Here is a 24317-nt window from a genome sequence, read left to right as displayed (position 1 = left end):
ATTATTTTAAGCAAACTAGTTTAGACCAGGATACTTTTAAGTCACGAAGTTCAAATTTTATTAGCAAGACGATTCTATTTGAACTCAAGAGAGTGTGGAAATGTGCGTTTCTATAGAAATTACAAATGTCAAAATTAGCAGCTAAATTGTCTGATCTATTTTTTTTTTCTTTTGATAATCTTGAATTCGTAAAGAACTAGAGAACAAATATCGAATTTAGTCTTTCGCTTTGATTATACTAATAATATAATTTCACGTATACTGATTAATAGCCGCTTTTGGCGATCAGTCCGTTCACCGGGATTAAAAGTATGGGAAAATAAATCAGTAAATATTTTGTATAACTGTCTTAATGGCTTCCTGAGAAAGGTTTTTCTATATCCAAAGTATATCTAAATTTTGAAAGATACATAATTCAAATTATTTTAAAAGCATTATTCCATTCTGTTTCTTGTGATATGCCTTCTTCTCTAAATTTCAACCAATATCTTTATACATCCATTTACATATGAAAAGAGAAGCAAAGGAAGCTTTTAAAAAATTACCAATATTCGATTTTAAAGTTGTCTTTTTTGTAAATGCAGCCTTTCATCGAAACTGCTGAATTGTGAGAACATTTTTGTACTTAAATATTAATGGAATTCATATCCTACACAGAAACGTACTCAACATAGAAAAACAAACTGAATCTTCATATCTTGATTTATCAATAATGAAGAAAATTACGAAATCACCGAAGCGATAGATATTTAACATTATATAATATAGTCATTTTACTATAAATTTCTCCAAAATCATTGTAGAAATACTGGCATTACTTGAAAACACAGGCATAGAATTATCACTTGTTACAGATAGTTATTCATAAATTGTTGGAAGTTGGCTTGAGAGCAGTAAAAAAATAGAAGGCATTCTAACACTATTTAGTGTTACTTCCTGAAAACTCATGAAAACATGAAAATTCAGTTTCAACCATATATCAAAAAATTAATAAGCACGAACAAAAAGGTATGATATGGAAGCTCTGAACAATACAACGTCAAAATAATTAATTGTCTGATTGCTGATTATAATGTTAATTCGATGAATAGCCCAAAATTATATAATGTTAGTTTTAATGTGTCCTTTAAGGTTGCAATAATTTTTTTCTCGAACTGTTGCATCAATAATACAAACTTCACAAATTCTATTTAAAGCTTATTCCTCAACCCTACTTAGTAATTTTTAAAAAAAAATAAGATTACATTTCATTGTTTTTATTGCAATTAAATTTTTTTCCAAAAAGTAATGATTTATTATTATATGTAAATAATTGTCTACTGATCCTTTTAATCGATCAAAAAATCAATAAATTCAATTACAATTTAAAAATATACCAATTTCTGCTAAATACGAAAGTATTATTTGTTTATTTATCTTATTTATTGATCAAAATTATGATGCAAGAAACTTTTTTTTCCCGAAATGTCTCGATTTTTCCCTTTTCATAAATATTAATCGTATTCAATTAAACCTTAAATTAAAGAAAAGGTCATGTATTAATTATATCCTGAAATACGAATAAATAACTCGAATAAAATCTGAAATTATTCACTTGTTAATAAAATTAAAATGAGCAGGTGAGCACTTCTAAGACAAGATACACTTTTTAATATATTAAATTTGTGAAGTTTCAATATTTAAACATATTTCAAATATTTTATAGTATAGAGGATTCTAATATTATTCCAAGCTAGAATAAAAATAAACTTAGTAATGTGATTTAAATATTAAGAAAGTAAAAAAAGTTAATTAAAACATTATTTTCTCCTAGAATACTATTTGCAAAATAAAAAAATTCTTTAAAAGACAATGTCCACGTGCGCTGTAATCTTAATTAACGTAAGCCAAGCGTAAAATTAAGATTTTACGTGTCACATCTTTAAGAGGAGCTAAGAAAACATACAATGACAAACAACTGGATCGATTTGACATTTTGAAAGGCACATGAAACAAAACCTTTCAAATTCTCCTGAATTTTCTAAGAGATAAAAAAAGTGAGCACTTTGTATAAGAAAAAAAAAGTTAACATTTTATTGTTCGTATTTCTCTTTTTATTGAAAAATTCAGATCCTTGTGTGGCGGAGGGATTTTCTCTTTAAATGCCATAAAACAAAGCGTAAATCTTCTCCTGGACGACATTAACTGCTAAATTGAATTAGAATTTACGACGAGAGAATTCTTTTCTAAGAGAAAAAAGTGGAAAATAATGGTTTTCAATTAAAAGTATGTAGTGGAAAATTGTCTCTCAGGCTCCAATTCTTGCTTCATGAACACTAAGTGATTGAAAATCAGATTAAACTAAAAAGTAAATAAAAATACATATTCTTAGAGTCTTGTTTGATTCAACTTTTTTCTTGATTTAAAAAAAATAATGATTCTTTTACTTTTTACGTAGATTATTGATTCACTTACCTTTTACGTGAGTTATTGTTTACTTTTTGCGTGAATTATTCTAAATCTAAATAGAAATCACGGATCTTTCATATCTAAAAAAATCTATATTTTAAAAATTAATTAAATTCACAATATTACAAGACTTTAGAATTCTTAGAACTTCTTAGAAGTTTCAAGAATATTTAGGCACATTATATATTCTTGAATATTTTTCAACAGTACCGCGTTTTAAAATATTTTATAACACTATATATCATTATATAATTTTTGAAAATTATCGATCATTCTACATGTTATAAAATATTTTCTATTATTCTTTGATACTTTAGAAGCTTTTAGAAAATTCTGGAATATTTCAAAAATATTACATTTTAGGAATTTGAAAAAAATATTGAAAATGTTTACAATATTTAGAAGCACACAATATAATTATCAGGAATTCCTGAGAACTTTATTTATCCTATAAGAAATCTTTTATCATTTCCGATTCATTTAATCGCAGTAATTTTAAGTTTGCAATTACCATGATGAATATATTGATTATAAACATTTTTATCTTTATCCTAACAATATATAAATATATTTTACTAAGGTCCCCAAAATCAAAGTTCTTTATTAAAAAACTAATAAATGGCAATATCTATCTCCACTAATAACAAAGATGCATTTGTGCAAGCGTACACGCGTGCGGTTGAGCGTGTTCTACAGGACAAACCGTTTGTTCTACAGATATATACTTGGCCCACATATAATTTGCAGAAATAAGGAAGAAGAGCAACTCAGAGCGATTTTTTTTGAAATTTTAATTCGTTAAAAAATGAACTAAATTTTGGTGTACCCTGCAATAACATCCGAAAATATTATTGTATAGGAATAAATGTTACATCCTTCCATTTTTTTAAATGTATTTTTAAAAATATGGATTCAATACACTTGTGTATATTGAATTCAATAAGTTTATGTATGTTTCCTGAAATTTGGGTTAAAATACTTTTTTTGCCTGGTTACCAAAAAAAAAAAAAATAATAATGTTGCCCTGAAATTTAAACCATTTTCTTTGCTTAATTAAATATTTAGTCGTGTTTATCTTCCAATATTGAAGTTAAACAAATAAAGATTCTCTTTAAAATCTGTGTAGTTTACAAAAAACATAAAAAGTGAGGATACAATATCCAGAAATTTAGGAGATAGTTGAGTCGGATATTTGCTTTTTTAAGAATGCTATGATACTATTTGATTGTTTCCATTAGAAAAATTCATATATACAATAAAATGAACAAAAATTATTAAAAATATCATTAATACTTTCCGAAATAATTTTCTTATTGCTCAAAATAACTGAAGTGTATTTTCCTAAGTTTTATTAGTATGAAGTGTATTTTCCCTAATAAAAGTTTATTGAAATTATCAGTATGAAATTAATACTCCGATTACCGAAATAATCAGCACAGCATTATTTCTCAATATACTGAAACTGATAAACGTAAATATTCCTCTGATTACTGAAACTAGAAGCAAGACATTTTCTTGAAATCACTGGCTTGAGAAGATAAATTATTATTAAGATAATAGAACTTGACCCGGCCCTCCAAAGTTGATCGCTACTCTGATCATTCTATAGATTTCCTTTCCTTTCCTTTTCTAATGTATCATCCGTTAATTGATGACTAATGAAGTATGAAAAGAGTAAAGCAGATCACAAGTCCTATCGATCAGTGACTTGGAAAGTACATAATTAATTTTTCTGTTTGAAATATATAATTTGAAATTTCAGTCATTCTTAGTTTCAAGAAGAATTCTTTTAGAACATTTAGAAAAATATTATCTCGAAAATACTTCATTAAACTTTTAATTATATGTAAGAAATACGGTACTGTGTTTAACTTCATAATGTATTGTTACAAATGTGTAATTTTGGTATCCGGCACGAATAGTGTCATCCTGGAAAAACCGTTAAAACCTTTACAAGATCTGTACTGTGCGTGCTGAGCTTGGCGACCATTTGGCGACTTGGCGATGAATTTGGCGAGTTTGGCGACTAAATGGATAATACCGTAAAGTTCGAGAGGTTTCACGAGCCATCCAGTAATAGCCGAGGTACTCCCTGATTGGTCTGAAGATTCTAGCCCCGCCTCCGGAACTATAAAAGACGAGAACTCTGAAGCTGGGAAGAAGTCGTGTGTATCGTCAGAAGTGGTGTGTGAGAACAGTCGGAGTCGCCGACAAAATGAGAAATTGGAAAGGATTAGACAGCAAGCAAGCAAGTTGCTGAACTAGCGATTAAATGTGTTGCGATTGATTAGTGGTATTTGTAGAAGAAAAATTTTGTAACAGTATTGATGATAACTGAATGTGCATTTAGACATTCTTCTCACTGACCCATATGATGCAACATGTGATATGATCAAAATTGCATACCAATATTATATAAGAGCACATATTCTAATACGACATGCTTTATTTTTCTTTTAAACTGTCTTTGTGATATACGCACTTAAAAAAAGTCAAGCATGCAGAGAAGTTTTAACAAAATCTAAATTTGCAATTCCACTCATTTTTTGCACTCAGAAAAGTAATTTGATGCATAATTATTCACCTAATACAAGGAATTTTTTTATCGTTTCAACAATATGCATATTATATATATAATCGCTTTAAGTTGATAATCTCTTCTTGAAAAAATGAATCTATCGTTTTATAAGTTTATACACTGATATATTTAACAATCAAAATTTTTAAAAAAATAATGAAAGAAAACGTCAAAATGAACCGCCGTTTTGAATAGTGTCTGAAAGGTGTCATCCGACTGAAAATGGTTAACATATACCAAACTTCATTCATTTAATTCAAAATGTAAGGCTCAATTAGCTTGCTTTAGACGTATATAAACAAAAATCTTATCAATTTCAGCACTAAACAATGCATATACAATTTTATTCATTAGTTGCTTTAACTCATCCTATTTGTTTGAATTATCTTGCTCATGGGTTAACATAATTCCGAAATTGATTATTGAAGACGCGAGGAGGTTAAAGATATGAAGATTCACTCAAATCTTGACTACATTTTTTTCACCATTTTGAAAGATTTTACTTTGTAGATATCGTATAGGAGAAGATAAAAAGCTTGAAAATTCGGGATACAAACTTTCATCAGAAAATCAAAATCATCACATGTAATCGACAGAAGACTACATTTCGTTTCTTCCTAACTTCAATAATTTCACTTTCTAGATTTCGTATGGGAGAAGATAAAAAGCTTTAAACTTTGAAATACAAACATCTATCAAAAAATTACAGTCATCTCATGTAATCGATAGAAGATAACTCAATTCGTTTAATTACCTATTCATTTCTTTTCTCTGAGGAAGCAAATAAAGAAAAGTCGACTGCGTTCACCATTTGAATGCAAAGTTGGCTCTTCTCAGAAAAGTATTCGCGAAAGAAAACAAGAGACTGAAGAACGACACGAAATATGCTTAAAATTAGTTAAGTGAATCCTGGATAATTCGAAGAATTCGTACTTTTTTTAGAGCACACAATTAGACTTTTTCCTTAATTAATTGTATTGGAATTCAGAACTGATTAGACGATTCAGAAAGAAGCAAGGGAATAAGTTAAAGGAATTAGAAAAGAAATAAAATGAATAGTGTGGACAAGATTTCCTAATTATGGCCGTAACAAATGTTTACATTAACTTAGAGGAATTTATAGAAGTGTAGAATAAAATATTCGGTATCAGTATGATCAGTTAACTAATAAAAGAAATTAGCTAATATAATAAACTAATAATAATGAAAAAGTTTCATACAAGACTTTCAACAAAAAAAGACATATGAATAATATAAAATCATCTGGTATATTCACTGCTTTAAAACTACATAAATTATTATTAACTAAATGTTAACAAATATGTTTACATATTAAGCCAGGAAGAAGTCACCTAGGAATTTTCTCCTATACTTACTAATAAACATGTTATCTAAATGCTTACAAAAAATTGCTGACTTTGGGTAGTGCCATGAACGCCACGAGTGCTCAAAATTTTACTTTCAGAGTTCTGCACATGAGAGCTTTAAACTTAATAAGATAGTAAAGAAATTCCAATATATATCTTTTGAATCTTTTTCCGACCGAATACAATTCAATATGTAACACAGAGTTATTATTTTAGTATTAAGGTTGCATATCCTTTAGCAAGGTTATATCTCGTCGTTCCTACAGTGTGTCATTTCAACATGCGAATGTGTAAAGGTGATAGACAATGAATCCTAGGCATATTCAACTTAAAATTTGATGAAAAAGCATAATGTAAATCTTAAAACTGCATATCAAATTTATTCAAGTAACTGCTCAGGTTTTTTATTTATTGTATTCACTTGCATTCGGGGAGACAAAAAGACACACTTTCATACAATAGATTTCTACCAAAGCTTAAAAACAATCGATAATTCGATGTAAAAATCACAGAAGAAATTCGTCTACCCTTTTTAAAGCCTTTTTAAATTAGAGTGATTATAGATAGACAGAAAGAGTAATAGGCATAATTCCAAAAATATGTTTCTGGAACTCAGGAAGATCTGAAACGTAGAGATTAGTGAAAATCTCGGCTTCCATTTTTTTTTTTTTTTTTTTTTTTTTTTTTTACGATTATAATATTTTTTTTATAGAATACTTTGAAAATAAATAAGTAAGAATTCATTAAAATTGGGAAGATGTATTCTGCAAGCAAAGAATTTTATAAAAACGGATTTTTTCGTGAATTCTAAATGTATTGGCATGGTCATATATGGTTTAAATTAAAAGACTGTAGAAATAATGTGTTATATAGGATAAGATATTAATAGGAGTAATTGTCGGTTAATATGTGATCTTCAATTTAGGAAGCTAGATATCGGATGATGAATTAAAATTTTCAAATCTTAATGCAAATTTTCCAATTGTTATATTCTATAATATTTTTGTTTCGTTCTTCATGTTTGTCCTATTCTGTCATAATTATACTCTGGAACCATTGACTTTTACAAGGTAGGAAAAGCAACTTCGGATTTTCCCATCTTTTCTATTCAAATAAAAAAAATTCCTTATCTTGTTTATTGATTTTCTAATTTTTATATATATTTATAAATTGTGTATTATTTATAAACTATGTGCGTTTTAAATATTTATGTGAAAAAAAGGAAAGAAATGTGTACAATAAAAGGCTGATAAAAATAGATATACATGGATTCTTTCAGTAAATAGCATGATTCCTACACATAAATGCAACGGATGGTATAATTATTTCAGAAAAAGAACAAAACAGATGAATAAAGTATAAGATTTTATCATGTTAAGATATTTAGACTAGAATTTCAAAACTATTTTTTAAAGATTTCTGGATGGCCTTTTATATTACAAATGGATCATAGTTTTAGCATACTGATACGAACGGATGAACTTAATGCATAATGTACATTTAAATAAGCTTATTTAGTTTAACCATTTTGGAAATCACGCGATCCATTTTTTCGTAATTTTTTATATAATTAGATGAAGAGGAAGACATTCATGACGGAGAAGCTTTCAAACTCCTAAACCATACCAACGGGGAGTCGTTTGATGATCATGATTTGGACCTATGTAAGAGCTCTATTCAAGATTCTTTTATTCATCATCTGAAGGAGCGAAGTTGAATACAATCGAGACACAATATTTTGTCTAGACTAAACTATTCATTAAAATTCAATAATCACGCAAACAGCACAAAATATTTAAAAATGAAACTTACTTGTAGACCATGAAAATAATGAAGGTTAAAATGACGAGTATCGAAGATAAACCAGCTAATACATATTCCCTCAATCGATCTGAAAATAAAAAGAAATATAATATCAATACTATTCTTTACATTAATTTTAAATTATATGTATTGAAAAGAGTTTTAAAAAGCATTACTTATGGAATAAAAATTGATATTTAGTTTAATTATTTTCCATCTTTCATCTTTATAAAGTCATTATTGCTTAAATTATAAAACCAAGGAATCAGTCCTTTTCTAATTTGTTATCGTTTCGTAATGAACATAAAAGAATATAAAAAGCACCTTTTGTTCTCAGTAATGACCATGCCTGGTGCTACCTAACTGAAATTATCAAACAAGTCCTTGGTATTTTCAGCATACAATAGCTGTTGTCCGGATTCCTCATCAGGTATTCATTGATACGGAATAAAAATTTAGTTAAATTAAAAGGTAACTGATAATTAAGTGCTGAAAATGCTTAAACTAATTACTAACATAAAGTATGCATAGATTTACAAAATTTCAAAACTATAACATTAGAAGATGAGTTAAAAATTAAGAAATTACATCTTTACTGACTTGAAATCTGTCAAATTAAATAAAAAATAATATTCATCAAAATGCACTAGCACTATATTGCCTAATATCTTATCTTATTAAATAGCTTAACACTATATCTTATTAAATAGCTTTTATTTCCTGGTATAAAATAAATTATTCTAAAATTCTTAAACTTATACCTGACGATAACAATTACGCTTACTCAGATTTCATTACAACACAGTCTAATTATCGAAAAAGAACAAAACTTGGAGGAAAAATAAATTACGAAGATATGGAGAGAAAGAACCGTCAAAAATCCGCAGTGTTAAAAATTCGTTCTACAAGAGAAAATATATAATAAATCAACGAAAAATATCTAAAAAATAACCAACTTTGCAAATTTAACTAAAGAAATTTAAAATACACATTAAATAAAAGTTTTTTTTTATTTTAATTATTATGTACTTTTTAACAGAACAATCTTTCATTTTATCAATTCATTACCAGGCGACCACTAGTACGGAATCAAAACGTAATTTAATTAATAATAACTGATAATTCTGAAAATAACAAGGTCACTAACTTTTCTTCTCTTCTTCACATACAAGGAACTATGTAATCGTTTTTTATATACATGTTTTTTTATTAGTGTTATATGCATAAAGAGTAAAATTCATTATTAGTTTTTTTTAAAAATGTTTTGAATGATTTTGTTTTTAATTAGTAATTCATCATTATAAATACTGCGTGCTTTTGACATCACTCTTTCATATTCATAACTTTTGGAATGAAAATTAAATTAATCGGATAACTTGTAATTATTTTTAATGCATATAAAAAAGAACAGTGTCATCAAGAACATATAAATAAATAATATAAATGCCCACAAATTGAAGAATCTAACAAGTCAGAAAATGAGCAAAAAATCGATTACAAAATTCTGTTCATTACACACATGAAGCAAATCTGGTTAAATAAAAGTGTAAAATAAAATAAATATAAATTCTAAAAAAAAATAATGATTTAAAAATTTATTTGAGGAAGAAAATTATTTTTTCATTATAAATAAATGTTTACAAGCTGCTATTATTTTTCTTTCTTTCTTTTTTTTAAATCTTTTTCCTGTGATGGTAATATGCAATGTTTAAATCTCAATTGTACGAAGAGATTCATGTTGCTCAAACACTACTGCACTTGTCTTTATTGACAAATTCTATTCTGGCATACATTCAAAATGCTAAAGCTGAATCCAAAATTAATTATCCTAAAAATAAACGTGCGAGCAGATCTCTCTCCACAAAGAAAATCCATTCAAAACTTTGAGAAACATTACCATTTATCAGCCTTAAACGCATTCTTCGCTAAAACTATTCATTTTCTGTTCAGGAAACAAAGCCAATTACTAATTCAAGTCCTTTTAAGTAAAACGCAGTCTTCAGAATTAAAGTGCTCTCAGGAAACTCTTTTTAAGTTTTCCCAAAAGGCTGAAGTTAGGAACTGGGGACCTATAGAGCCAATTTTCTACCTTATTGAAATAGAAAATAATTGAAAAAAGAAAGGGAAAAAATCGCAACTCAAAACCGAACCAACAACAAAGGAGAGAAAGTTTTCATTTTAATGGATTATTGAATCTACAGGGAGATTCAAAAGGTTTCCGACTATCCCAGAAAATGGGTCACCCCTAACACTCCATATTGCTAGAATAACAGAATCTAAATGTGTAAATGCCTTGCATTCATGATACTGATAATGGAAAAGTTAAGGGAATGAATGCAGATCTAGTTTGAAAAATATCTATAAAAAATTATTGAAAGAGTACAGTTATGTTTTTTTTATGTTCTCTGATATCAATATTTTGTAGGTTTATTTCATCTGATGATATATATCAGTTAAGACAGTAAATCTCTTCAAGCAGATTGGTATATGTATTTCAAAACAGAGAAACTTTATACATAAAGAAAAAAACAGTTATATCTTCTTTTTAGCAATTAGGCAATATTAATAAGTCATAAATCGCATTACCCACCAAAATATACCAGCTAAGTTACAGAAACTTTGATATGCACTAACTTCTTGAGAATATTGCTGAAATTTAAGAATCAACGATTCATTTAAGTAGTTTAGTTAAAATTTAATAATATTCCAATTCTCTCTTTCTCGTATATATATATATTCCTTTATTAGAATATATACCAAATTGAATTTAGATATCCTTCAATTTGTCCTTTTAAGACATAGAATACGAGATAACTGCAAATTCTCAGAAACTGAATTTAATTGAGAGGAATATACTAATAAATTCGATCTCGGTTTGGTGAAAGATATTAAAATGGTATTTATAATTCTAGGATAACATTTATTAGGAAGTCATTTCCCTGAATTAAGAATCGCTAATGGATGATATAATAAATTAAAGCAATTTCGCAATTGAATACTTTTCATCTACTATAAACTTCGGCGTTGTAACACCAAACTTGCGCTAATCCATTATTATTATCATTTTGACGAAAGGTTCCGAAGAGACATGGACAAAAGCAGTGGAATTATAATGGAATACAAAGCAGATATATATATAATTCGACAATGTTTTCCAATAATCACTGACATCTTAAGTTCACAACACGGAGAAAATAATACAATGTTACATTAAATTTTACGTAAACTAAATCATTCCGAATATAACATTATTGAGTAAGAATTAATTTATGTATTTTGAGAGAAATTAATTTTTATTTGCAACAATTGATGGTAAATTTAATAGAATTCTATAGAAGTGACATGTCTAAAAGTGTGACGTCTTTAAGAAATAACACTACCTTTATTTCAGCTTTCTAAATTTCACAAGGGAAATTCTTTTTCTACCATTGAGAAATATGTGAGATTATTTCAGATTTAGAATGAATTTCAGATCGTAAATGGTGTTCAAACGCGAAAAAATAATGTGCTTGCCGTGCTTAAAAAAATACTGAATGAATGAAATGAAAAAAAAAATTATTATAATAATTTACAAATAATGAAAAAAATAGCCGAAGTATTCGTTCTTAGTTGCGAAAAATATATGAATGGATTTGAGACCGTAAATGATGTAAAAAATAATTTATAAATTAAATAAATGAAAAAAAACGGATTAACGTGAAAAAAATAGCAGCAGTATTTGTTGCAAAAATTTGATTTTTTCTTATTCATACAAAATTTGGGAGACTGAATTAGGTTTATTGCTTGTTAAGACATCCATCATTAAAGAAACTCTTCCCTTATAACATTTCACGTACGGCGTATTTCAGGTGCCACTGATTAATTATGTAGAATATCTATTATCATTCTTCCTGTAAAATTATTTTACTCTACAATTGCTTAGGATCATTTTCTGCTGTATGTATCCCATTCTTGATTCTTCTAAAGAAAATTACTAAAAACAAACAAAAAAAAACGTTTTGTCATTACATGTTGGTTCTTCCTGTGTCAAAGCTTATTAAATTTTTTGATAAATTTTGAGAACATTCAAATATCCTATTATAACGAGATAAAAGCATTTCGGTACTATTACAGATATTTTCTCAGCATTTATCTGTATATTAAGAAATCAATACAGAAATGAGTTATTGTTATTTGTTATCCATGCTATTGATATATTAGCTCGCTAGTTTTCGGAACAACTAACAACGTTATAAAAACAGAATATTAGTGTCCGACGTGGAACCATAACCGGAAATTAACAGATAGATTATTACTGATCCATTAATTCGAATAAAGTCGTTCTTGGGCAGAAATGTCTCTTTATCAGTATTGTATTTTTGTAGCGGATAGTCTGAGTAGGATAAAGCAAAAAACATTATTACAGTCAATAAAGAATCCTACTTCATTCGCAAGATAAATTTTTCTGCATGTTTGAGCTGAATATATGGAATCAAAGAAGAATAAGCAGCTAAAAAACCAAAACGGAACTTGTATCTCATGATAACAGAGAAAGAAAAATAAGCAGATATCTTCATAAAAAAAATGACGAGTAATTTATTACTGAAAAAGGTTTTTCTATGAATGACTATCAAAAAATAATTACTCAGTGAATTGTAGTTTTTTTTATTTAATATATTGTATCTTTCATTAAATCGTTTTCAATATTTTATCATAAAAAATCACTACATTTTATAGCAACAATTTAATAGTTCATTTATTAGTATTTAATAGTTATTTCATTATCAAGTTCATTTATTTTCGTTCCTTTCAAAGAATAAGATATTTAATGAATCTTCCAAATACAATAAAATTTTCGCACACCTTCTCTTTCTCTTTCATGGGAAAGATAAGGAAGAGTATATAGCAAACGGTTCGGATATATTTGAATTATAGAAAAATCTCTTACTCAAATTTTTTTTCGAAAGAGAAATCTAAATGAGAGTGATCTAAATATAAATCGGGAGAGATATAAGTGTAAAAGTATCTACACGTTTTAAAAAAAAACTTAAGAGCTGGGAGTTAATAATATATAAAATTTTATTTTTTGTATAGAGTTTTATTTACTTTACCTCTGTTCTGAATTAATAATTTTTCTTTATAAATACTATTATTAATGGTCTGTTAAAATGGTCTTAGAATAAATTTGAAACAATTTTATTCTGAATGAATAAACCAATTACTGGAAATTACTAAAAACAGATAATTGTTCTTGTTGTATTTCAGAACCACGTCTTTTAAGAGAAGTATTTTTTAAATGTATGCTAATATTTACTGTTCCAACAAGTTATAAATATTCAATGTATACAAAAGAAAAATGAAATAGGAATTTTGAGTTTCAAGAATCATTTTCAGATTTTCAGCATTTTTTATTATTTATTTTCTCAGTAATTAATTTCTTTTACTTCAGTTTGAATATCGATAAATAAGCAAGTTTCCATTGAGAATTGTTCATAATTATATTAATTAAATTTGCCGGCGTCCTGGCATAGGGGTAGCGCGTCTTCCCCGTGATCTGGGCGTCCCGGGTTCGAGTCCCGGTTTGGGCATGGTTGTTCTTCTGTTGTTCTATCTGTGAGATGTGTGAATGTGCCCTCCTGTAAAAAGGGGTTGTGCAAGCGAATGAGTGATGCGTGAGTGGCAAAGTCGTACTCTTGGCCCTAGTTGGCGCTGCTATAAAAAATAAGAGACGTTCCCCCTCAGGCTTAAATCGCTGTCTTCGTAACAGCGGGCTTGTCAGTGGCAAGTGCCATAAGAAACAAACAAACAACAAACAATTAATTAAATTTAGAACTTTTGCTATGAATATATCATTTAACAAAAGTAAAGAATTTCTAGAAAATAATTTTCTAATTTTTCCTTTTAATTGATATTTGAAACTACTATCTAAAATAGAGAATTTTTTGAAGAAATAATCTAAATCAAACATTGAGCACAATCTGAATAAATAGAATAGAAGCAGGAAAATGGGAGAAAGCCTTTCGTTTAAAATTAAAAACGAAACAATATAGGTAGGCCAATAAAATAAATTAGTAAACCAAATGTAATTGGTGAAAAAAATCAAAAGTTTATCCAAGAAAAAACTTGTTCAATTACTTACCAGGTGTCGCAGAGCAACCTGTTCCATCGAAGCCACAAGGCGGTTCGTCTGCTGGAGGTTTATCTTGGTTTACCCATAGGATATCCTTCTCCAGTTTAAACCTCTTGCAAAAAAACAAAGTTTAGTTTAATTTTACGTACATATATAAATAGAATTTCTAATGTGATTAGATACAGATTGTTTTCATCGTCAATACAAGATGATTGCAATTAAACTCAGAGCACATTGTATTTACTCAGAGCACATAGTATTTGTAACTAAAATAGGGACTGATTCGGAAATGTGTAAATACAGGATTCAAAAGGTGCACTGGAGAAAAATACACACAGGATTCGAATGTGTAAATAAAGGATTCAAAAATTGCACCCACAAAAAGAAATTTCAAAAAAAAAAAAAAAAAAAAAATCTGTCTGCGGACACATACAAAATACATACAGTTGACAAATTCCAATATAAGCATCACTTATTTGTTGTAGACTGCTTAGCTACGAAAAGCATATTGTTCAATATGGGCTCCCTCATAAGTATGTGCAATATTTAGGCGATGAACAATGTATTTAACAGTTGATCGTCAGCACACTGGTCTGCCTGTCCAATCTTTATAGTCTCACCTGCAACAGTATACGTTCTTTCAGGTCATCCAAAGTTGAAACATTCTTCATACATACCACGTCCCATAAAGAAAAACTCACCTTAAGTAAAACAATAAGAACGTATCGCCAAGGACCTGTGGCCTAAGGATTTGGTCATAAATCTGCCAAATAGCCCATTGTTGGACCCCCCCCCCCCGCCTGTGGACGTCGATCCGGAGCTTCCCGCAAATTGTCGGTAAAATGAACAGACATCAAAGAACTCCGGAAACAAGAGAGGGGAATGAGGAGAAAAATATGCCAGACTCAAGGCGGTCTGGTCAAAGCCAGTCAAAACCAAGATCATAGGCTGCTTTAGACGCAAGGCAATGTCGATGTTGAAGTTGAAATAAAATGAAAGTGTTCATCATGTCATAATATCTAAAGACCATTATCGTCATTTACTAAGAAGAAGAATGGTCCAAAAATAAATTAGAAAACGAATCTACCAAACAGTAACTTTAGGCGAATGTAATTAATTTTTTATTATCTAAATTTGAAAAATATGTGTGTTTACCATCCCGTTTTTATAAAAATGCGTCTCATCACTTCAGAGGACATTCCACGGCTAGAAATCATCGAATTTCGCTCGGACAAGAAAAGTCAGTATAAAAAGCAAGATATGATAAGTGTTGGAAAGAAGCACCTATTGATTGTGTCTGATCTTAACGGAAAAAAATGATCTACTTTTTATCGCTATCTTACACATTGCTCAGTACGTTAACGTCTAAACATCGTAACATTACCCGTGCACTAATGACACCATGTCTATCCTTCACTGACTGCTCGAAAATGCCGAGATACTTTTTTGGAATGGCTTTTGCACTCATAATATTTCACCTTCTGTCACGTTGATTGCATTATGCTCTAGATTATCCTACCTCTCATGCCTTGTGGATATACTTGTTCTCAGCGAAAAAAATTCTACAAAGAAATTCATCGCAGCATTTTCCTGATTTTTTGTTTTTCAAGAATAATGCGCGTCCTGGTAAACTAATAGCAATCGCAAAAAAATGATACTTATTCGATCCTCTCCTTTTTATAACTATAACTGATGATAATGCAAATCAAGTTATGCAAATCGGGCTTTTTCCTCCTCATTTACAGTGCCACTATTATAATGTTGAAAATTGTGAAAATAACAGTTTTGAATTCGAAAGAGTGAAAACAATAAAATAGCCTCTAATTATTTATCGCATGTCTTTTCAAGCATGTTTGCGGTAACGCCAAGCCCACACTAGTTGATTTTTTAAACTTTGTTTTTGCGGAATCTTTCGACGATTTCTTTGAATTGCTTATTTATAAATTTTCACATCAATTAGCATCTTAGTTGCAGCGGCAGCATGCTGTGAATAGAACAAGTTTAATCATGATCACCTTGTGTATATTTATCAGAGTATATCTACAATGACGTTTGAAATGCAGTATTCTGCATTATGTCAATCGTGGTAGATGAAAAAGCTATGCCTTTATTTGAAAATAGGAACTACTATGCCAGTTGAGAACCAAATGACTTACTGCCTTATATTCTCACAGAAATAATTTTAGTAACCCTATTAGAGACTTTCCAAGTAAAAGTCCGATCCAGTAATTGTTCCTTCTACACCGTGTATTGCCCAGTGTCGTAAATTTCCAAAGTCTATATAAATCATCTTATATAGGTATATTTAGAAAATTAAACATATATAATGAAATTTCAAAAAGTCTCCTATAATTTCTCTGCAAATAATTAAGTCTCCGATCCGATTGTCCTAATTTTTGTCCAGATTTCAGGGCTCTTTTATCTAGTTAAATACAATCCTTGTTGAAGAACCTCCATTCTTGTGATTTTTGACTTAGGCCTGATTTGTAGTTGGAGGGAATTTATCTGTAAGTAAAGATGCATAATCCACGATTTTTTGAATAACAAATTATAATGCTATTGTTATTTTTAAAAATGCGTTCCAAATATCTGTTATTTTAATCATATTATTAATTAAAAATTATTACTTAATATTAAATATAAAATTTATTAGTTGTAATTAATACTTAATTTACTAATTTAAGTAACGTGTGATTGAATTAATTTATCTGTTTCAGCTTACTTCTTAAATTTTTTTTTCTCAAAACTATTTATTTAATTTATTTATTAGAGTGAACCATTTTCTGGTAAAGGTGAATTAAAAATACTATATGTCATTTCTTTAAAATGTTTACTTTAGTCCAATATTCTGCCAATAGATGGCGTCAGCTGTAAACAGAATATATGTAATCAAAGTCAATCATGTCACGAACAATTAAAAATGATCTGTATGGAATAGTGCATCATCAAATACGAATATCGGTCACTCCCGTAAAGTGGAGCGGTGACTTCGCACTTTCCAATGAAGCCTCGCACTTTCCAGTGAAGTCACCGCTCCGGCAAATTTCAGTGATATCGTATCGATTGTTACTTTCTATCGTGGTATAAAACCTGTAATCGAAATATCACCAGTAAGATCGTATCAAGGATTTGAATCACACCCCTCTTTGAAAAGTATTGATAACTTGTATTTGTGACTTTTTGATATTGGTTACGTAATAACCGCTCTTAAAATATTTGTCATCCCTATCTGTAAGTCAACATCATGTTAGAAGTCAGTCCTGGAACTTTCTGGAGACAGCAAATTAGTATGAGTGAGTAAGATACTTAATATATAAATATCTACTCCATTCTTACCAAGCAACAGTCTTACCAAGAGTTTGTGTTTGTGTTTTTAATTGTAATAAAATTCGAAAATATCATCTTCGCTTCGAGGGGAAAAATTTGATGAGCCAAGATTTACAGTTATTCTTCTGACTTTCCAAATGTTTGTTCTCCAAAAACGTATGTTTCCCTAAATTAAAGAACTGATTATAATGGCACTATTACTACTACACTTCAATTACGAACCGAGAAAATTGCCTTCTTTCAATATATATATATATATATATATATATGCTTATAAAATTTTACTTCCCTGATTATGAAACACAAATTTGTATCCTAGTTCTTTAAAAGATCCACCACATGTATCGATTTAGAACAGATTAAATGTCGTAAATGAAAAATAAATGTAACTTTCTTTATAGGGAAATTACTATAAATTCTGCATGACGAAGGTAATATCTGTAGACGTATCGAAGGTTTTTTTTATCTGTATGTAATACAAAAATTAAAGAGTCTAAGCACAAAAGCCCACAGTACAGTTTCAAAGGTAATTAATGAATTAAGGGAACAAAGAAAACTAAAAAGGCACAAAGGGGATAATATTATTAACACGAATGCTTATCAAAGAAAATGTATTGGAAGAAAAGAATGCTAATTTTGCAGTTACCCGCAGTAGTTTTCGATTTTTATTTTCAATGACTGTAACAAATAAACAAACGGAACTGAAATCCGATACAAACGAGTCTCTAAAGACTCCGAAAAAATATAATATAACGAGAGCATTTTAATAAATATTTCAAAGTTATCAAACATTTCTATTTTCATACTTATTCTCAAACGTATTCTTCTTAAAGATTTTGAACATCAATGGCAATATCTTCAAAAATAACCGTTTCAGTTTATTGACGCTTTTTAATGTTGGCGTTTTTTTAAATTTATGGCATTGTTTATTGGAAAACTTGCTAATGCTTAAATCTTTAGAATTGAATTTCAATAATCGCATATACAATATTTGCAACCAAAAATCAATATTTGTAAAATCCTACAAAATGGTTTTACTTGTTGTTGAATTTAATGGTGAATAAATCAGAATGTTGATAAAACCGTAATAAATATGCATTTAGTTTTCAGTATTGTAAAATTGATTTAAAATTTTTAAAGATAATATTCAATAAATACCTGACAGCTTAACAGATCAATTTAATTAAAATCAGTCTTCGATATTGTAAAAACAAAACCTTGTGGGCTATTATAAATATGTTAATATGAGATAATGCGATTAAATTAGTTTTAAAAACTGGGAAAGAGTAACATATCGGTTTCCATCAAGCAACATTAGTAAGTCTACACATTAAAATCATATTATTGAAAAGTAATTAAAATCACATTAATAATTGAAAACATCTAAAAATTACAGAAAATTCATCTAATTGTTTCAAATGATAGAATATTGATTTCTATTTACAAACATGTACATTTCTCGCACGTGGAAATATTTCAGATACACAATAAAGTGTTATTAAACATAATTTAAGTAGCTTCACGCCGTAAATGTTTATCGAATTTTACTAAAAATATCTCAATTTCATTAAAATTTCACATCCCGATTAAAACTCCAACAAAAATTCTAAATTATACTTGAATGAAAAATTAGTAATAAAATAATTTTAACCTAGTTTAAGCTAACATACAAAAATATGAGGTGATAACATATTTCTCAATTATCATGCAAGACTAAAAAAGTCATTGTGTGCCACTTGCATCCATATTTTTCTGTGTATTATAATTTATTTTCGCACCAAGTGATGGAAATTGCAAAAAAAGCTTCCTTAATAAATAACTTAAAAACAAGAATAAATCTTCGTGTTGACAAAGAATCTACAGTTAACTGCTCTTATCATGAATGTTACTGTTCGCAGTTTTCAAGTCATAAAAACAACGTTCAGAATGTTTGTTTATTCTATAGTAAACATCAGACATTTATCTCAAATTATCTCACGCATATCTGTTTCACGTCGTAAATCTGACACAGTATTCCAATAAATAACTCATCTCTTTGAAAGATTGTAAAGCATCTTGTAAGACAGATAGGCTTACAAATATGTAGCACCCATTTGGCGTTTCAACGGATACACCTAATTTCAGGCCAAATTAAATTTGGAGAATACAGTTTCATTAAAATACGTCATTACACTCAATACGAGTTGAAAAGATCAAATTTTTGAACTTCAACCAGAGACTGGCTCCTTCTTAAGAAAATTTCGGCACAACCAAAAGCAATTAAAAAAATCAGAAACCATGAAAGAATCAACTACAAATCAGCAGAAATGGTTTCCCCGAAACTTTCGCGCATACTTTCTAATCAACTTGTCATGACAGAGAATGTCTTGGATGGAAATACAATAGTTACAAAATATTAAACTTTGGTGTGAATTTAAAATTTTTACTGAATCTATCTTGTCAGCCTTGGCTAGTTGTTTGGCGATTAATCCTCTGACATTTGGGGATTAATATCCGGAAACAGAGATTTTGTTTCAGACGCGGTTTTCATAATCAATTAAACCCAAAATTTGACACACAGTTACAATTGTTGTCACAAAATCACATATCAAATTTGATATATTATTTAAATCAATGGATTTCCTAATTGTCGCTTTTACATAGTTCTGAATATCCAGACCGACAATGAACATTCCTGGAAGTATCCAAAATTCGAATTTGTGATTCAGATACCTTTTTCTCAATCGATTGAAACAAACATTTCACAGAAAAATGCACTTGTAGTCACAAAAGCCCATAATAAATTTGATATGTTTAAGTCATGGCGTTTTTGAATCATCGCGTTCACATATTTCAGACGGTACAAACCGACAGATAGTTAACCCATTCTTGGATTTTAGTCCAAACTTTGATGGGTACCTGCGCTATTGATGTTAAATCTGTGTACTGAATTTTATCCATAAGCTCTCCACTTTGTAATTATCGTATTAACTTGTATTCGAACAGACAGACACCCCTCTTATAAGTTTCTACGTGCAATTTTATATAACAAACACTAACGTTTATTGGGGAAAATTCATACCAGTTCTCTGTTGTCGACGGCATAAAATCGTCCCACAGGTAACATGCAGTATCGTGGTGTGGGATATCCTGAAGGCATTTTCAGTTTCAAATTTTCGGGTGTCGGTTGCCAGGCGAGGATGGTGTAGTTACCTTCAGCTCCACCTTCTTTATCTATACGCATGATAGCACCCGTTACACCTGAAAAAAAACAAACATAATAAACTTTCATTAGATAATTGAAATAATGAAAAAAAATCGTAATTAAATCACTAAGCAGTGCATATTTGTCTAAAATGAACCGCTTGGAAAAATGAATTCGTGATATTTACGTGCAGAAAAGCATAGTTTATACGTTTTTTTAAAAAAATTAATTCATGGCCATTCCAATGATGCGACGCAAAACACCGGTTAAAGCCCCCCACCCCTTCACACCGCTGCTCTGTCTCAATCATAATTTATCAGTTTCCATTAATGGGAAACTTTCCTTATAAGCAAGCAATTCGTAGTTTTCTTTTTCTCTGTGTCATTTCCAAATAAAAAAAAATGCGAAAAACGTATAATATTCCACATTTGGTCAGGGAGGGGGGCTGAACAATTAGAAGGACAATGAAGATCATTTCAAGAAATTAGTCTGATAAGATTCCAGCGCTTTACGTTTTTCGAAAAGCGTTGGTTTATTCTCACGTTTTTAAGCTCCTATGTTTTTAATGTGTTTGTGCTCTGTATGTTTTTTAAAAGCATACATAATTCCGTAAATAGGAAACACTTACACTGAAAGATTAAATTGCAGTTTTAAAATATTTTCACAACAGCGATTATTTTATTTTATTTATTTTTTGTGAAAAAAATAGATATTTTATATATATTCTAACAAAATATAAATTATGAAATTATAAAAATAGAAGAAAGGACAGAAACTTGTCAAAACTTCAGTTTAAAAATGAAATGTTAGAATAAAAAGGTATATTTATTTGAAGTAGAGGACGTTTGATTAAGATTTTAGCATAAAATATTTCCTTGAATGAGCTCATGCATAAAAAAAAGAAAATGAAATTGAATCTAAAAGAAGAATTAAAAAAAACTGGTTATCTAATTATTTTCAAAACGCGACATGGAATTCTAACCCCATTGGTAAATCAGAAATCTAAAGATATAGCAATTGAAAAAAAATATACGAAAGATTCAACAATCTGCAGTGCAAAATTAATGGTATTCAGTTACAGGACATTAATAATATTGATGAAAGTGCCATCGTATTACTATCCTCTTATACCCCCAAGAATTATGGAATTTAAATGTGTCAATTGCTTTCATGGAAAAAAAATTCTAAATATCGAATTACTTCATTTAATGAAAAGGTCGATGCCCTATAAACATAAAGAAATAAAGGAAGACATGATTTTCAAAAAAAAAAAAAAAAAAAAAAAACATTTAAATGTTGCCAGTAATTTAATAAAAGGGTTAATGTTGCCAGTAAAAATAAAAAGGGTAATGACAACTAACAGCGTTTTATTGAGTAACCCAAACAATTCACAAAAGTTTTTAAAAAAACTCAAAATGTTGCTTTTTATGTAACGATGTCCTGCTCTCCTTTAAAAAGAAAGAAAAGAAAGAAAAAAAAACTAACAATTTGAAAATGCAAAAAATTGTACTCTTTCCAACGAATGGCTAACGACAACGAGCTATAGCGAGCTAACGATAACCCATAGATCCGAAAAACATTTAAAAAAAGCAGTCACTACAGAAAACATTTACTTCAATATCCCCTTCAAACTGCCACAACAGGAAATACTCAAGGAAAGATAAAAATACTTCACGCGATAAATCATATCTTCCTAGCGTCGAATGGAGGCAAATTTTAAATAATAAAGCGTTGTTTCATAAGAAGGAAGGTTTCTAGAACCAAAATTAGATTAATGTGATATCAGTAATGGAAATGATGCCGATTAAAGACATAATGAAAAAGTTATCATAGACGAAGATTGGAATCTTAAGAAAACAGAGATACCTCTTTAGAAGTAAGTGAATTTCAATACCATTGTAAAGAATTTTTAACAGATTCTGAATCAACAAAAGGCAAATTGTCTGCTGCAATTTTAAGGAATGACAAAGAACGAAAAAGATATTTCCTCTTCTTTGAAAGAGACAATGGATTCAACAGAAAAAATTAAAATTATTTTATTTGCAAACAGTGAAAAACAATCAGTGAGTTTAATTTGATTCACAATTCTGTCAGATCAAAGAAATTTTAATTAAATGCTTATCAGCTTGCATATAAATCGCATAAAATAGGAAGTATATGGTTTATACTGATTACAAAAAAAGTTGCAATTTTTAATTTGTATAAAAATTGTTGATTTTAAAATTTTATTATTGTTTCAAATACTATGCAGAAAATAACTATACTATAATTGTTTAAAAAAATTTAAAATCTTTACTATTGAGTGAATTTGTATTAGTAGATATTGTAGCTATTTGTATTGTGTTATAATAATAAATATTAATTAAGATTTTAATGATAATCTTTTCATTTATATATCATTTTACATCAGCTTATGAAAAACGTTTAAATAATATTTTAAAATATTCTAATTCCGATTCCGAAAACTTGGGATCCGAAATGAATGCTGAATATTTTCTTCATCATATGTTACGTAAAAAAGTCGTTCATTCATGAAATAAAGAAGAGTCTTTGTAAATATATGCGTAAAATGGGTAATTATATAATATGGGTGATAAGCAATTTCACTAAACAATGCAAGGTCCAATATTATTGTATTCTAATATTTAGAATCGATATTCTCGTTTCAAGTCTACTTTTAGGGAATATGTAAATAGAGATTCATCATCATTTTTTTAGGTTCTTTCATAAAGATAAAGATGTATTAACTAGCTGAACTAGGCAAAAGGCTACGTAATTTTATAAAACTATTTTCAGCGTACGATCCAACAAATATTTATTTGGGAATATAAGAAAGGAGATATTATTTGCTCTGAACTTTGATCGATATGAACATGCTCACAAAAGCAAGTCCAAAACTAATTTACTGAAGCGCCATTTTGAGAATAACAAAAAGGAGAAAGTTCGTGCATTACTAATTAATTACCATTTGCAAATTTACATTCAGCTAAAATTAAATATGATAACCATTCTGTTAGTCAATTAATTTGTACCCGTCGTGTATTATTATATATTCTACACAGTCAAATTGATTTTGGCAACATAAATGCATTCTAGGCATTTTAAGGAATACGAGAAAGATATACTCCGGGTATTATACCAATTTATATATTATATTAACAGCAACAATATTTTGTATTTGCATCAATACAAAATTGTATTTATGTAAAATACAATTTTGGTTTAGAAAAACATTCAGGAATTTTTAAAAAATATTAATGAATTTTAAATTAATGAATTAGTTTCATTATTTACTATTTAATCTATATATAAACTAAAAGATACATAAATTCTTTACCATACTGTAAAACAATAACTTTTACAAAATAGAAAAGAAAAAAAGAATTTTGGAAATTTGTAAAGATTCTGTAATTTATAAGCTAAAATAAAAGGTATGTAGAATATTTTTCTATTTGTTTTAATTGTAGAAATAATTAATAAATATATTACTTTCCAATATTC

At 28.6% G+C, this 24317-nt stretch overlaps 1 protein-coding gene across 2 annotated transcripts in view; it reads right to left on the bottom strand.

The window, feature by feature from the left end:
* The window catches only part of LOC129963110 (receptor-type guanylate cyclase Gyc76C-like), a 426844-nt gene that overhangs the window by 147785 nt on the left and 254742 nt on the right, over positions 1–24317 (bottom strand). For both annotated transcript variants that reach the window (XM_056077187.1, XM_056077197.1), the window contains 3 exons: positions 20694–20872; positions 14315–14417; positions 8206–8284 (listed from right to left, as the gene is read on the bottom strand). In XM_056077187.1, the coding sequence (XP_055933162.1) occupies positions 8206–8284; positions 14315–14417; positions 20694–20872 (361 nt within the window). The remainder of the gene's footprint in view (positions 1–8205; positions 8285–14314; positions 14418–20693; positions 20873–24317) is intronic.

The sequence above is a fragment of the Argiope bruennichi genome, chromosome 1 (assembly GCF_947563725.1).
Source record: "Argiope bruennichi chromosome 1, qqArgBrue1.1, whole genome shotgun sequence".
Classification (NCBI taxonomy): domain Eukaryota; kingdom Metazoa; phylum Arthropoda; class Arachnida; order Araneae; family Araneidae; genus Argiope; species Argiope bruennichi.
The sequence above is the reverse complement of the archived record's forward strand: the minus strand, read 5'-3'. Positions and strand labels throughout refer to the sequence as shown.